Raw genomic sequence first — 17,065 nt, 5'->3', positions numbered from 1 at the left:
GCACATGTTCCACACACAAAGTAAAAGTACTGTGTTGCAAGTACTGTGTGTAACTGTGTGGTGTTTGCGTCCGTCAGGTCGGAGGTGGCCATCCTGTACAACGACAGGTCTGTGTTGGAGAACCACCACGTCAGCGCTGCCTACAGGCTGATGGCGGAAGAGGACATGAACATCCTGGTCAACCTCAACAAGGACGACTGGAGGTAAGGCAACCACCAGGATACACAGAGTACGCAGATGAAGTACATACAGGAGGTAAAGCAACCACCAGGATACACAGAGTACACAGATGAAGTACATACAGGAGGTAAAGCAACCACCAGGATACACAGAGTACACAGATGAAGTACATACAGGAGGTAGAGCAACCACCAGGATACACAGAGTACACAGATGAAGTACATACAGGAGGTAAAGCAACCACCAGGATACACAGAGTACACAAATGAAATACATACAGGAGGTAAACCGACCACCAGGATACACAGAGTACACAGATGAAATACATGCTGGAGCATCATGTAGTACATCTCTGCAGTAGAATACCTGGATACTTGCCCCATGTTTGTGTTAAATGTTGTGTATTTTTGATTATTGGCTATTGATTATTGACAGGGAGCTGAGGGCTCTGGTGATCGAGATGGTGATGTCAACAGACATGTCCTGTCACTTCCAGCAGATAAAGACCATGAGGAACGCCCTGACGCAGACACACAGGTCAGTACTGCAGTACTACTACTACTACTACAACTGATACACCCTGACGCAGACCCACAGGCCAGTACTGCATACTACGAATGTTTACTACATATTTTACTTCAACAGCGTCCTTTTTCCTGTATCATATTTATACTTTTATGGTATTTTTGTATCTAGGCTTTGGCACTTCCATTTTAATAGGGTGTTTTTATGGCTCAGTACTGTAACAGAGTATTTGTACATTGTAAACAGTACTACAGTACTGGTACTCACAGTTCCAGTTTTTCTGCTCATTCGATACTTATTTTATCTTTGTTTAATTCCGGTGTGATCCAGCATCTGCAGCAGTACTTTCTGTCAGATGGAGTGTGAGGGCAGTCCATCTGATGAGGACGGTCTGATCTGGGGGGGGTGAAATATAAGATCCAGTAGGTGGTCCAGTCTGAACCCCCCCACCCCCCCTCAGGGGTTTTCACAGTCTGACTACAGTCCAGGTTCCTGTGTCAGTTTGTCAGTCCTGCAGGAGGTGGGGGGAGGTTTACAGAGGGGGTGGGGAGCTGTCAACCTCTCAGCTCATGCTTGGATGACTTTTGTTGTGTGTGTGTGTTGGGGGGGCTGTCTGTCTGTGGACGTTGTGGTCCACATGTGAAACAGCTGCATCCTCACAGGAAAACAGTTTGGGTGGAATCTGAAGGATCAAAATATAAACACAACAAACCACTGCTACAGTCGACTTTCAACCCAGTGTTCAACATAATCTAGAAATTCATGTAAATCTGTAGATGATGGAAACAACATGAACCAGTAAAAAAAAAAAAGAAAAAAAGGGAAAATGTGGCCATGGTAGAACTACTACTACTACTACTACTGCTACTACACCCTGGTGGTAATGGTATCAGTAATGGCAGTATTAGTAGTAGTCGTAGTAGTAGTAGTAGTAGTCATGATGTGTAAAAGCATAAACTTCAGTGAATGTGAGTTAATGTGTTCAATTTCGTTTTCCTCAGTTTGGACAAAGTGAAGGTTTTGTCTCTGATGCTTCACGCCGCTGACATCAGCCATCCGGCCAAAGCCTGGCCTCTGCACTACCGCTGGACGCACAGTCTGATGGAGGAGTTCTTCAGACAGGTGGGCATCACCCCCACAGCCACACCATAACCACACCCACAAATACAACCACGCCCAAAAACACATCTACAACCACATCCACAGTTACAAACCATACCCACCGCACCAGCCACAGCCACACCTATAACCACAGCCACACCTGCAAACAGATCTACAACCCCACCCTCTGAGTCTTACCATGCCCCCTCTGAGTCTGACCACACCCCCTTTGCTTTTCAGGGAGATAAAGAGGTGCAACTGGGCCTTCCTTTCTCTCCTCTCTGCGACCGAAAGGCCACCATGATTGCCCAATCACAGATAGGTAAGAGTGCCTGTCAGCCAATCATGGCAAAGGACAGACAGAAGAACTGTAAAGAACGAGAGTCATCATCGGTCAGTCATGACTTCGTTGCTTGTTGTCCTCCTGTCACATCTAAAGACAATGTGTCCTAAGTAACAGTTTTATCCAGACAGAATTCATCTCAAAGGATCAAAAATGACATGAGGATGAGTTGATTTACTTAGTTATTAGTGTTTTAGGTTTTGTAGCGTTGAAGTGGTGCGACCCTCTACTCTATAAATATAATCATATAAAAAGTCTAGATGGTTCATGTCAAACCTCTAACTGTACAAATCATTTCAAATCCAATGTGTGACTCACAGCCTCTAATGGTCAGTACTGGTTCAACACTGACACCCGGTGGTCATTCACAGAACTGCCTCCTATTCTGTTCACAGGTTTCATCGACTTCATCGTGGAACCGACCTTCAGCGTCCTGATCGACACCACGGAGAAGGTGATTGGTCCTCTGATAGAAGAGGACAGGAAGGCCCGGGAGACCGGAACCAGGAGGTCCAGGTACCACAGAGGAAAACCCGTCCCCAGTTTACTTGATGGTCTCCTGTAAACAGAGCTCTAACCATTATTTAACTCTTTGATGGAGAATTAATCCATGTATTTGTTATTTATTAATGTTTATATATTTGTACTCTGCACACAAGCGCAAATATACGCAACATTTGGTTCTAAATATGGAAGTTCTAATTCAAAAACACAAAAGACGCACAAAGACACAAAGCCATGCAAAGATGTACAAAGATATACACACACACACACAAAGACATGCAAAAACACACACGCACACACACATAGTAGTAATGTGCAGTAGTAGCAGAAGTAGAAGTAGTTTGTAGTTGGAATAGTAGTCAAAGTATTGTGTACATTACTCTGTAGATACATCTTATGCAGATTCTTATGCATCCAGACATCATCAAATAATAATATCCTCATCCTCCTCTTCCTCAGTTCATCCAAACAGCTGATCTCACATGACCTCTGACCTCTGGCATTATAAACAGGATTTGGACGTTTTAGTTCAGGATCTTCATTAACTGTTGATGATTCCAGTCCAGGGCTGAGTTTTCCTACTTTTTGCTCTGGTCAGTGAATGGGTCGTAAGGTGGTGTTTCCTCCTCTGCTCCAGTCTAACAGGAAGTGGAACCGTTACTGTGGAGTCGGTGCAGCGGCATAGCAGCTGTCGCCATGGAAATGGGGATGACGGACAGACGGACTTCTCACTGACGGCGATCGACCTGCCGGCTCTGAGGCTCCACCTCTCTGGCGTCATCGGCAGCAACAAGGACCGATGGAAGGAGCTGTCAGTGCACGGTGAGTGGACGCACAGACACATGCAAAGATGAACAAAGAGACGCAAAGACGCACAAAGAGACGCAAAAACGCACAAAGAAACGCAAAGATGCAAGAAGAGACACATAGAGACACAAAGACGCACAAAGAAACGCAAAGATGCAAAAAGAGACACAAAAACATCCAAAGATGCATAAAGAGACACAAAGATGCACGGAGACACAAAGACGCACAAAGAAACACAAAGAAACGCAAAGATGCAGACAGATACACAGACACACAAAGACTCACAAAGAAACACAGACGCACAAAGATGCTCAAAGACACACAATTCAATTTCAATTCAATTCAACTTTATTTGTATAGCCCAATATCACAACAAGGTTATCTCAAAGGGCTTTACAGAGGCAGTTGGAGTAAACAACAGTCAAATAAACAGCAAGAAAATGAGTAGTGTCCAGGGCATCCCCCGTCCTTAGACCCTCCTTCTCGGCAAGGAAAAACTCAAAACCCAGTGGGAAAAGGGAAAAGAAACACAAAGAAACACAAAGACTCACAAGAAACACAAAGACTCACAAAGACACACAAAGATGCGCAAAGAGATGCAAAGACACGCAAAAACACACAGACGTACAAAGACACGCAGAGACGCACAAAGATGCACAAAGACACGCAAAGACACACAAAGAAGCACAAAGACACCCAAAAACGTGCAGACACACAAAGAGACGCACAGTATTTTACTTTGATTTCCTTGTGCAGAGCTGGCCAATAAGGAGCAAGAGGAGCAGCAGGGGGCGGAGTCTAAAGTCAGCCAATCCCACGCTTCGCCAAGCCACAGCGTTCCAGATGGAGACACTTCGGACCAATCACACAGCGCAGATGACTGCCCGCCCAACGAGTCACATGACCAAGTGGCCGCAGATCACCTGACCTGGAACGGTGCGAAAAAGTATAGAATTAGAAATGACATCGGTTTGTTTTAGATGTGCTGACATTTGGAGATTTGATTTTTACAATTGAACGTCTGTAAGTATCCGTTACCGTTGGATACACAACAACTAATGCTGCCCCAGGTTGAAACTGCCACTCAACATTAGTGCCATGTTTTTGGTCATTTTTGTCCACTTTTGGCCATTTTTGTCCTTTTTTAGTTCATTTTTGTGAATTTGTTTTTTCTTTCTTTTTTTTTTGTTCATTTTTGTCCATGTTGTCCATTATGTTGACTTTCATGTTCTTTCTCATTTGTTACATTTATTTGTTGGATAGTTAGGTCAGTTTTTGTTCACTTTTGTTTTTGTTTTTTTTTCATTTTTGTCCATTTTGTTCATTATGTTGACAATCATGTTCTTTTTTATTATTTTATGGTAATTTTGTTGCATATTTTTGCCAGTTTTTGTTCATTTTGTTCAATGTATTGACTATCATATTCTTTTGTGTTAATTTGTTAAGCATTTTGTTGGTTAGTTCGGTCAGTTTTTGTTTATTTTTGTTTTTTTGTCATCACGTGTCATCATGTTTTGTTTTGTTTTTTTTTCTTAATTCTGTTTGAGATTTTAGTCAGCTTTTCTTCATTTTTTGTCCAGTTTTGCCCATTTTGTTCTTTATGTTGACAATCATGTTCTTTTTTTTATTTTTTATTTTTTGCTCATTTTGTTGTATATTTTGGTCAATTTTTGTCCATTGTGTTCATTGTGTTGACCATCATATACTTGTCTTTTCATTTTTATTCTTTTTTTTTTTGGTTAGTTTGGTCATTTTTGTTTAGTTTTTGGTCATCATTGGTCTTGTCCTCAGTGAGATAACCTGCTGCTATGGTAACCTTTGCAGGGGAAGGGCCTGGCGGAGAGAAGGAGGGGGAAGAGGAAGAGGAGGATGAGGCGTGTGAAAACGCCTGAGGAGTCTTATTCCTGTACACTTTCCCTGGATTGGACAGTGACAGATCGCCATGGCAACAGGCGGGGCGGTGCACAGACATTGAGGTTGAGTTGATTAAAGTGCCCTGGGTTTCCCCATAAAGGGCCTCATACCTTATGTTTACAACTGAAACTCCAGACTGATCACACACTCTTCAGACCACGGCTTCTTAGCAGCTTCACAACCCAAACCGGCAAAGATTCAATCGAAAAGAACTTGGAATCATGAAAAAAAAAGAAAGAAAATCATAAAAACTCCAGGATATGACTTGGAAATAAAAGTCTGTTCAGAAACACACAGACAGACGAGTAAAACCAAAGAACGTTAAGAAGTTACACTGAAATCTTTCGATGTTTCTGAAGGATTGAGTGGTGAAGCTGCTACGAAGCGGTTGTGGAGATTTTTTAATGAAGGTACAGCATCGACCAGCGTGTTGTAAATCAGGAATGTAAGGACGCTTTTCTGCTCTTTGTTTGGGGTTAAAACCTCATAAAAACCACAGTCAGAGGGTAATTCTAACAGAATAAAAAGGCAACAGCTAAGATGATGAAATGTGAGTAAAATTTTGGGGTAAAAGTTGTAATATTTCAAGAAACAAGTCAAAACACATTCATAATATGATGGAAAAAGTCACTTTTTACCCGGAAGTTGTGGACAAACACCACCTACTGTTGATTTTGAAGTCTGCAGTTTAGTGTTTTGGTCATGTGCAGCTCTGGAAACACCCCAGTCACCTGCTCCTCTGGGTGGTGGAGGAGGTGGGCGCGGGGGGTTCTGGTTTAGCCCAAGCACTTCCTCCCAACTGAAGGTACATGAACCATCTCCACCAGGAAGGAGTTCAGGAGGCATCGTAACCAGATGAACCAGGCTCCTCTAGATGAGGAGGAGCACTGGCTCTACTCTGAAGTCCCGCCTCTTCACCCTGTCAACGAATGAGAGCCCACCCACCCTGCAACAGAAGCTAATTTCCACCATTTGTATCTAGAACATCGTTGTTTTGGTCACTTTGATCCATTAGTGTTCAGAGTCAAGACCCCAGTGGCTCATTTCTTTGGAATCATTAGTCTGTTTGCTTAACGATTCCACTTATCCGGTCCATGATGTCATCAAGTCATTATTTCGGTTGTTTCCTCTATAGTACGTTTGTATTTGACCTGTAAAGACGACACCAGGACCATTTACAACAGTTATGACAAAGGGTTAAATACCTTCGGCATGTAGAAACATTTAACCACAGCATCCAATTCAACTGCAACAATAGAGCATCTCTGATTGGCTGCTTGGCAAAGGGGGCGGTAACTCCTGAGGCGAAGCCTATGGTAAGGCGTCCTCTGTAGCAGCCACTAATATTTAGCTCATCCAGGTTCTATTGATACTGTTAATGTTAGCGTCATTTCACTGTGTCAACCTGCTTTACAATTGTTGATGAATAATCTCCATGACGACCAGGCTCAGAGGAGCAGCGGGTAGATGTAACACTCACCTTTAAAGCCCTTTATCAACAGACGAAGGCTGGGTTCACCCTGGATGTGTCACAGATTCATGGCAGGGTTTGGGACTTAAGGTTTGGTTTTTATGCGTCAGTTCCAGAAGATGTTACTTGTTTGGTTTTCATCAAGAATAAGAAAGTACGAAGTTAGACACTGAGCCCGTTTCCATCCACACTCATACTCCGATCATTGTCTGATTTCTGGAGTTCTCCAATTATTCAAGTGATCATATTAATGATATAATCTGATCTGTTTTATCAGATAACAACAGTAATCTGATTAAAATGAATCAGATTAACACACTTGGGTTGAGCCATTGACAGCAGCGCTGGTGTTTCAAAATACTGACTTTTATTTCATGTTCAAACCGACTAACTTTGTTCAGATATACTTCTCCATTGTGATGAATGACAGTGACTAACGCCCCCCATTTGTGCCTGAGCCCCCCCCCCCCCCCAGCTTTCTTGTTCAAAATGCCTCCCAACGCCCCCAGAGAGGTGGTACTGCCCCCATTAAGACACACAAATATATATAGTAGAGCAGAGGAAGACAACGTCCTCCTACTTATTTACAGTTCTGTCCTTCCAGATGAGTGACAATGGCCGCTTGTGTTGATAATTTTAGTTAATTTCTGGATATTTTCAGCTAAAAATGGTGGAAAGTTTTCTCATGAAATGAAAGAATGTGAATATGTCAGGATGGTAGAAGATGTAAAAGATGTCAAACTGACCTTACTTGAACATGGGACACACACCAGCTGAAGACCATTATTGTAAAAAGCAGTGAATGTGTGAACTTTACATCCAAACACTGCGCCTGAAGTACTGGGACACAGTTCCTGGTGTGTTCCCAGGTGTCCAGTTACTTCTGGAACTCCTGGACATTTACTGGTCATCGTCATGGGTCATTCTGTAAAAAGCGGTGCAGTGCATTGTGGGATTGTTGACTGAAAACAGTAGATGAACACAGTGGGCACTAAGTATTGAACTGGACGAGTACACAGAAAAATTAGCATTAGGTGAGACCTAATTCACAACCAAAATAAAACACATCATCGCTGTCAGGTGGAAACCTTGTAAGTCTATTTTTGGTCTTTTTTTTTTTTTTTTTTTTTTTATTGTCATAAAATGATTTTATTGGTCAGTCTTCACATTGGCCTGATGGTTTTACAAATATTTAACTAATGAAAATGATTGAAAATGTCTTGTGACTACAACTCTTTAAATCCATTCATTTATTTAGAATATACATCATTTTTCCAGTTGCCTGAAAAATAACTGTTTTGGACAAGAGGATTTCACCCAATACCGATGATAGGCAGACGTAAACCCTGCAGATTAAATAGAAACTACAGTCAAACTGTTGCAATTAGACACAAAGTCATTGTCAGTGCAGAAGTCTGGAAAATAACTCACTTTACAATACAATGACATTGAATGAACACATTGACTCAAGACTAGGCTGTTGAGTTTTTTCCACATTAGCCTAATTTTTCATGATGTGTTCATAGCTTTCAGAGCTTTCCTCTATTCCTGTTTGATTTATTACATCTAAGGAAAACAAAGATGCCTTTTTTTGCCGTTTTGGTTGAATGACGAGGTTGTAAAGCGAACCCACAAAGAGCAGAACAGCAGCAGCGACTCTGACTGGATGTAAACCTTTAATTCAGCGCTAAACAAACACGTGTCCACTTTAACAGAGGTTCGTAGAGCAGGAGTTAGCTTACCATCGCATCGTACTCTCCCCCTTCGTTGTAGAGACTGGACACGAGCAACGGTGACGCCAAGGAAATATCAAAAAACACCTGGAAATTCCTTTAAAGCAAGGGTGTCAAACATGCAGATGAATTTGTAAAGTGCAAAAATAACACTGAAGATACCAACATACAGTGGTGTTGAACTGGTTTTAGCTCAGGTTTCCACATTCACACCAATATGATCTAAAGTAAAATAACAGCATAATGACCTATAAATAATTACCCAAAATTTTCTTCTTGGTTTAATGTGAAGAAAATATTACATTATGTCTATAATAATAATAATAATAATAATAATAATAATAATAATAATAATAATAGTGACAACTCCAAATTTTTTCTCTTTTAGTGCAAAAAATTAAGATTATGAAAATATTTACATTTACAAACTATCCGTTAACAATGAAATGTGAATGACCTGAACTCATATGAACAACCTGAAATGTCTAAAGAAAAATAAGTGCATTTTTATCTGGAATCTGTTTGGAATGGTTCTCATTTTATTTGCATAATAGGATGATCTGTGTGTCCATGAACAACTTCATATCATCTGTGTCATATCAAGTATGGTGTCCCTCAGGGTTCCATTGTTGGACCAGTCCTTTTCTCATTAACCATGCATGTGAATAACCTGAACCTGAAATGTCCAAAGAAAATTAAATATAATTTTAACAATTTTCTGCCTGTTGCTAAATGTTTTGTGCCTTTGTAGATCTGATCTGTAATACACATATATAAATGATAAGTTAAGGAGTAATATTGTTAAATTTGCACTTATTTTTCTTAAGAGATTTCAGTTTTTTTCAGGTTATTCACATCTTTTTTTGGGATAGTTTAAATGTAAATATATTCAGAATTTAATGTTATTTTTTGTGCTAAAACAAAGACAAACATTTAGAGTTGTCATTATTTATAGGTTATTCTTTTATTCTTTTACTGGTTCTGACCCACTTTAAATTAAATTGGGCTGAATGTGGAACCTGACAGAAAATGAGTCTGACATCCCTGCTTTATATTAACAGTTCAGAGTTCTGTATAAAAAACAGTGTCACTGCTATGAACGGCAGCGTCGCCCTCCAACGGAAATACCAGTTTCCATAGCGACAGCCAATGAACTGAAGGGTGGAGCCACGATGGCTGACGATGGGAACTCTTTGGATCCTCTGAGCACTGTGTTTGTTCATGTGAGCTATAGTTATTGTGTGTTCTTCAGCTCTGTATGCGAGAGAGAGATGGAGTGTATGTACGTTCACTGTAACCTGTACAGCTGTTTTCTGTATTATTGTATTAAACATTCAGAACTCACATTCCCTCGTCAGGATTCTAAAATGTCTGGTTTATTACCCATGATGCACCAGCTCATCATCGACCCGGAATCTGGGCACAAATGACAAATACTCGCTTTTGTTCATATTGATCACTTTGGTGGTAAATTATTATTTTGTAGATTTTTAAAATTAGTTTTTGTTCGTTGTATTTTATTTTAGTTCAGTTTGTTGTCTTTTTTTAAAATTCAATTTCATTCACACTGTAGCTTTTTTGGTTCATGTTACTTATTATTTTGAGGGGGGCATTAATTTTTTTTCTCTTTATTCAGTACTTGGGCTGTTTTGGTTCATTTTGTTACTTATTTAATGTTTTGGTTTGTTTTGTTTTTTTTACTTATGTTGCATGTTTTTTTAAATAAATTTTTGGTCATTTATTAAGTGTCTCCATCCACTGTCATTGATCCAACTCCATGGGTTTTCCTGGTGAATCAGTGTTGTAGAAGATGTCACTCATCTTTCACCGGTAGAGGGTTGGGAAAAAGCAGAGGTTACTATGGGTTACCTGGAACGCGGCATAAATCCGAGATAAAGCCCCGCCCTCTAAGTGCGTCATGCGGAAGTGCACCGGATGTGGAATGAGCAGGAAGAGAAAGTTGGTGCCTGTAGAAGGAGATAAACACTCATAATTGAGTTTTGATAAGGACATTCTACGAAAAGACAGACAGAAAAATTGCCATCTCTTCATCTGAGTAAACATCCAACTGGATTCGGTGAGTTAAATTATCAACAGTATAATAACTTATGAACAGATTGATGCTAGCAGCAGGCACAGCTAACTAAGCAAAAACTATTCTCATTTATCAAAGCTATACTAACGGAAATGTCCTTAAAGCTGCAATGACACTGGTACTATATGTAAGATTCGTACGTGTTGTGACAATGACTTGAAGTTTTTTTTTTTTTTTTTGCATTATTGAAACCACTTTTACTCATTAAACTCTGTTAATTGTAGTTTAACTGCGGTAGTAAGCTGCTGCTGTTTTGAGTCTTCTTGAGAAACTTATATTCTGTTGCACTTGGTAAGAATTATCTATTTATTGTTTTTCTCTACATTCTCTATAAGAACAGAGAAGTTTGTTTTCGCAGGGCAGGTTGGTGGCATGTGACACATAGGCGTTTGCTTATGGCGCCAATAACTGGAGGGGGCACCACTGATAGGCAAAAAAACCCAAACAAAAAACATAAAGGAATAATAATAATAATAATAGTAATAATAATTATAGTAAATGAAGAAATACAAGTACTGATAACATGATCATTTCTCATTAATTGTCTTTAAAATAAAGAAATGAAAGGAAAAAATCAAAACAACAACCCCACCTGTAATTTCTCAGGTGAACTCTACATGACCAGATGCTCACTGTGTGTGTGAGTGAGTGAGTGAGTGAGTGAGAGAGAGAGAGAGAGAGAGAGAGAGAGAGAGAGAGAACAGAGTGGAATGACAGTCAGACAATTGTTGAACTAAGCATCCAGGTAAAGGATGGAGAATTTATCACCATGAAAAGGCCTTCTAAGGCCTTAGCTGCACAGTTTAGAAGAGGAGAAAAGGGGAGGCAGAAAACTAATCCAACTGTAGAGGGATGTAACCTTTTATAATGTTAAAAAACGTTTGATGTTACTAGCAACAGCTAGCTAAATTGAAACGAAGCAAAGTTGGTTAATAATGGAACTGCAGATGATTAAGCTATGAGATATCTGCTAAGGTGTGTGGTTTACTGATGATGAACTGGTTTATATATGTTTCTATGTGGTTTACTGCTGGTTGACTGGTTTACATATGTTTCTATCTGGTTTATTTATATTTCTATCTGCTTTATATATGTTTCTATGTGGTTTACTGCTGGCTGCTTTGTGCATCTCCTCTCACACTTCACGCATCTCCTCTTCGTGCCCCCCCCCAATATGTGTGTGTGTGTGCATGTGCGTGTGTGTTTTTTGAGGGTGGGGGGTGCCAAATTCATATCTCGCCTAGGGCACAAATATGGCTAGAACCGGCCCTGGATTTTAGAGCTGGCAAGAAGAAAGTTTGTTGTGGCTTGGACATTTTAAACTTCACTAGAAGTTCAAGTGCAGAACTGCTGGGTAGTCCTCGGCTTTTCTGGGTTAGGGTAAGGGTGCCTAACCATGGCCTCAGATATCTGAATAATTGCACAATAGTTGTCAGATGCCAAAAGAGAAAAAAAGTCTGCCCGGATAGACTGCGAGACCACCCAAACCAGTGTGAGACAAAACTAGTGTCTCCTCTTGTTGAGAATGCACAGGCTTTGAGATGTGGACACAAATGAAAGATTTCCTCAATGAAATGTTTTGCTAGGAAATTGTAATGTGATAGCTAGTGTTGATTTTTCAATGTTGTCTGAGTGTGTTATGCAGGTCAATTTTTTTTGTTTGCTGAGATTTAAAAATAGAAGATCCTGTCCAAGGCTGGTGAACCTGAACCAAGGGTCTATTGTGAACCCTGAATTGCCCTGGATGAACTGAACTTGAGCAGTAGGATAAACTCACATCCACCTGTTTAGTAATAAAGAGGGTTGAGACTCTTTATTACTGAGTGATTCGTGATTGATTGTCGGAGTGTGTGTGTGTGTGGGGGGGGGGGGTCCGTGATTGTCGCTTTACTGTTCCTCTATCTCCACACTAAGCCTGGTAAATGTGGATCCAAATTAATCTTCCTAGAATGACCGGCTTCCACGACCCGCCTCCGAGAGCCTCCACCAACCAGACGGTCTGGACGGCCAGCTCCTCTGCACTGTGGGTTTGAGTTTGAGGCCAGGAGGATCTGCCGTGGAGGTATTTTGCCCACCCTTCCTCCATGTCCTTCCCACGCCAGAACTGTTGCGAGTGAGAGCGAGACACCCTGTCTCCCCCAGGGGCCCGCGAGACGGAGGTCCCCGCCCCCTTATCTGCAGTACCTGGGTTAGGTACTCGCGGTCCTGCTTTGAAAAATCAGTCTCATCCACTATTAATCGATTTCGCAAAATTAAAATGAAATCAATCTAAAATTGTTCAAATCGATTTTTTATTTTACCCAGCCCTGTTTGTGAATGTGAATCTTGTGAATTAGGAAGTCATTCATTACTTTTGTAGAACACTACAGGTCATGTTTATTTGTATAGTGTTAGTATACACTGCATCTGTAATACCAGTTTAACAAAGTCGCATTCGTCTATAGGGTTGGGTAAAAAAATTGATTTAATTGATCTTAGATCGACCTCATTTTAATTTTGCGTAATCGATTAATAGTGGATGAGATTGATTTTTCAGAGCAGGACCGGGAGTACACGGAACCGCGGGCGGCTCCGTCTTGCGAACCCCTGGGGAAGACTTGGTCTCACTCACAAAAAAGATGCGGTGGGGAAAGCCCCTCTGCTGGAGGTCCTCCGGCCTCAAACTTGAACCCGCAGTGTGAAGGAACTGGATGCCCAGCAAGTCGCGGAAGCCAGTCGTTCTTGGAATAAAAACTTGGACCCATACTATCACCTATGGCTGAGTATGGAGTCGGAGGAATGGTACAGCGACAAAGTCCGACCGCTACACTGCTACCCCCGACCAACATTCATGGAGTGCGTGCACCCCCCAGCCCCGCTCCACTCTGGCCAACAATCACGGAGCGCACCCCACCCCCCACCCCCCAGTGAGTGGAAGTCTCCAGCCATAAAACAGAATAAAGGTGACGAAGTCCGCTCTTAGCCACTGTTAAGCATGGCAATGTTTCTGTCCTGTTCATTATTTAAGAGCACATTCAGCAATTTACTGCTGAAATGTCATATTTATTTCCTTTCTAATATCAATATTGATACCAGTATTGATGTGTTGCATGACTGCGGTACTTAAATAATCAGGTTGCAACTCAAAATTGTACTTCGGTATCACTAAATTACTCTGAATCAGTCAATTAATACTGAATCCAGTCGATAATGAATCGAATCAAATCAAGTCGTGATTAATCGATTCAGAACCTTATGAATCGAAATCGAATCGATTATGGAAATTGGCCATGATACCCAGCCCTATTCGTCTAATTAGTCCTTTCGATTGCTCCAGTAGCCAAACCTCAACTGGTCCACACTATACACTGCATCACACACTCCACCTCCACATTATGAACTGGCTCCTACATGAGTCTTAAATTGAAAATGTGTGAAAACCACAGTTTATCACAGTCTGCACCAGTGTTACCGCCGGCTCCTCCCTCTCCACTTCATCCACCTTCAGACTCACCTGTAGCGCACCGCACGGCTGCCTACCCTGGACCTACCCTGGACCCTGCACTGTGGGGGAGGGAGAAGGGGCAAGTTAATGCAATTATTGACAGATGTCACAGAGGACTAATATTTGCCATAACTGTTACCATGAATAGGATGTCGAACCTCTCAGAAAAAGAGGAGGAGCCAGTCTACAGGTAGGTCATGTTTTTTATAATATTAAAAAATGCTGTTTGACTTTTCATTTGTACTAGCTAGGGGTTAGCTAATTTGATATAAGCAAAGTTGCCTAGTAATGGTACTAAGAACGGCGCCCTCTGGTGGATTAATTGAGAAACATTCATTCCAACACATTAAATGTCAGTAGCAGCACTCTGTTCCAGTCAGACTAATGACAACGACAATAAAGCACATTTACAAAAGGAACTAAGAACTGGAATGGTATTATTAAGTACTCATATCAGTACTTGGTATCGGCAAGTACTCAAATGTAAGTACTTGTACTTGTACTCGGTCTGGAAAAAAGTGGTATTGGTGCATCCCTACATGATACATTAGGGAATATTCATTCGCCTTATAGGTAAAATCACATCACTTTAAGATTTCTCATGTGTTTGACGATGATGCAATTTTTAGACCAAAACATGATTCAGTCACTTGATCGAATCATAATTTTATTATTTTATAATTGACAGTGGTTGGAGACACCTGTTTTTATGTTCAGTTAATCATGTGTTTTGCTGAAAAACCTTCTTTTTCTGTGTTTTGATATCATAACTTTTGAATTTACCCTGAGCTTTAACAAACATCTACATGATCAGTGAATTAAATATAGAAAATACAGGATTTACGTTGAAAAATGCAAAATACAGACAATATTATTATAAATAGTGATAAATGACAGGAAGGGTCAAATGTAGTGAAAAAAAAATCATACATATAATACAAAGTTTATACAAAAATCATTATTTTGAAAACCCAACGTTGTTTTACTGATGTTTTTAACTCATCTTTTACCACATTTTATTGTTTTTTATGATACTGTTGGTCACATTTTTATCACTAAATATTAAATAAACCCAAAAATGAATCATGAGAAATTAACTACATCCCATTGACAGTTAAATGTACTGATTTTTTTCAGTTTTTCATTGAAATGTGGTGAAATCAGATCAGTTAATCAGTTCAATTTGATATTGATAAACATTTTATTTTACTGAGAAAAAGCATTTTTCATAAACTATATGATCAGTACATTAACTATTGGAAAATACCTGGGTTTCACTGAGAAATACAAAATGGAGATATAATAAATCACTAAGGAAAGATTCAACATAGAAAAAGAATTAATTTGGATGTTATTACATAAATAAAATAAACTCAATATTCAAAGTGTTACGTATTTTATTGTTTTTAACTCATTCTTTTACCAATTTTACTGTTTATGATCCTATTTGTGAAATTCTTTACCAATTTTAAATGACTTCATTAAAACCAAAAATGCTGAGAAACACATTTAATCATCTTCTTTCTTTTCTGTGATGAATTAAAGGGAAGCTGTTCATCATGGTTACCAAGGAAACCTTCCGCGTCCATGAAGCCATACTGAAACGGGCCATGACTACAAGGTCAAAGGTCATGGTCACCGACGACGCACGGGGCTGTGACGGCGTCATCGTCTTCTGTCCAATCGCCTTTCAGAGCCGACGGGACGTAGATGCGTCATGAAACTGATCCCAGGTAAAAGACTGTGGACAGAGGTCAAGTTTAATCTGAATACGATGCAACAACTGACCCAAAGAAACTAAACACATGCTCATGAACTGGAAATGTTTGATATTAGTTCAGATTTTCCATGTTTCTGTTCATGTGTTTGCAAAGCAGTCGAGCCTTAAGTTCAGTTTGGGTTGAAATTGACAATAAAAACACTTTAAATGAATGAAACTATTTATGAACAGTGACGTTCTGTAACATCTTTTACATCATTTCTGTTTTTACTTTACTTGTTGGGTCTTTTTATTTGTTGCTTTCACATTTTTAAAAATTTTGTTGTATCTTTACATGTTTTTTTTTCCTCAAATTTTCTCATTTGTTTTTTTACATAATTTATTAATTAATTTATTAAATTAAATTTATTAAATAATTAATTTTACATATTTTTTACATTTACATTTACAGTTTTACATAATTTTACATTGCATCTTACATTTTTTATATTCTTTTACATTTTTATTTTGTTGCTTCTGTCCATTATTTTCTGTGTTGTCTTGTTAATTTTTTTTTTGTTTTGTTTCATCTTTGACAAAATTATTATTACTCATATACTCATTTTTACATGTGTTTTTTCTTCAGGTTTTCTCAGTTGTAGCTTTTGCATCTCTTGTTGCCATTTTTCAACTTTTTAATTTTTTTTGTGTGCATATTTTTGTCTTGTTGCACCTTTAGCTTTTTTTGTATCTTTTCCTTAGTTTTTATTTTGTCGTTTCACCTAGTGTTTTTCTTGCATGATTTACATTTTTATTTTGTTGCATCTTTCCCTTTTTTTTTATTTTGTTGTATTTTTCCCCCAGATTTTCTCATTTGTTGCATCTTGTGTAAATTTTTTTTTATCTTACCTTTATTTTATTTTTACCTTCATTTTTCATCCATATTTTTTTTTTTTACATAGTTTTTATTTTTTTCTCATTTTTTCACATTTGTTGCATCTTAGATTTTCTAATCTTGTAGCATTATTTCCATAGTTTTCATCTTGTTCAATCTTATATGGGCTTATTTGTATTATTATTGCCACATCTAATGTTTTGCGTCTTTTGCATTTTGATTTTGTTGCTTATCTTACATTTATTTTTATTCTATCGCCTGTTCTGAGTTTTGTCTTGTAGTATTGATTTTTTTCGTTTTATTGCATCTTTTTA

The 17,065-nt window shown here is 39.3% G+C and overlaps 1 protein-coding gene across 1 annotated transcript in view; it reads left to right on the top strand.

The window, feature by feature from the left end:
- The window catches only part of pde1a (phosphodiesterase 1A, calmodulin-dependent), a 45,595-nt gene extending 39,981 nt beyond the window's left edge, over nt 1–5,614 (top strand). Inside the window, 8 exon segments of the mRNA XM_030125648.1 lie at nt 78–203; nt 616–717; nt 1,707–1,827; nt 2,047–2,128; nt 2,545–2,665; nt 3,291–3,475; nt 4,217–4,396; nt 5,285–5,614. Of these exon segments, the coding sequence (XP_029981508.1) occupies nt 78–203; nt 616–717; nt 1,707–1,827; nt 2,047–2,128; nt 2,545–2,665; nt 3,291–3,475; nt 4,217–4,396; nt 5,285–5,352 (985 nt within the window). The 3' untranslated portion in view covers nt 5,353–5,614.
- Nucleotides 5,615–17,065: the final 11,451 nt, after the last annotated feature.

Source organism: Sphaeramia orbicularis, chromosome 21 (assembly GCF_902148855.1).
Source record: "Sphaeramia orbicularis chromosome 21, fSphaOr1.1, whole genome shotgun sequence".
Classification (NCBI taxonomy): domain Eukaryota; kingdom Metazoa; phylum Chordata; class Actinopteri; order Kurtiformes; family Apogonidae; genus Sphaeramia; species Sphaeramia orbicularis.
Note: the sequence above shows the minus strand (reverse complement) of the source record. Positions and strands in the feature narration are given on the sequence as shown.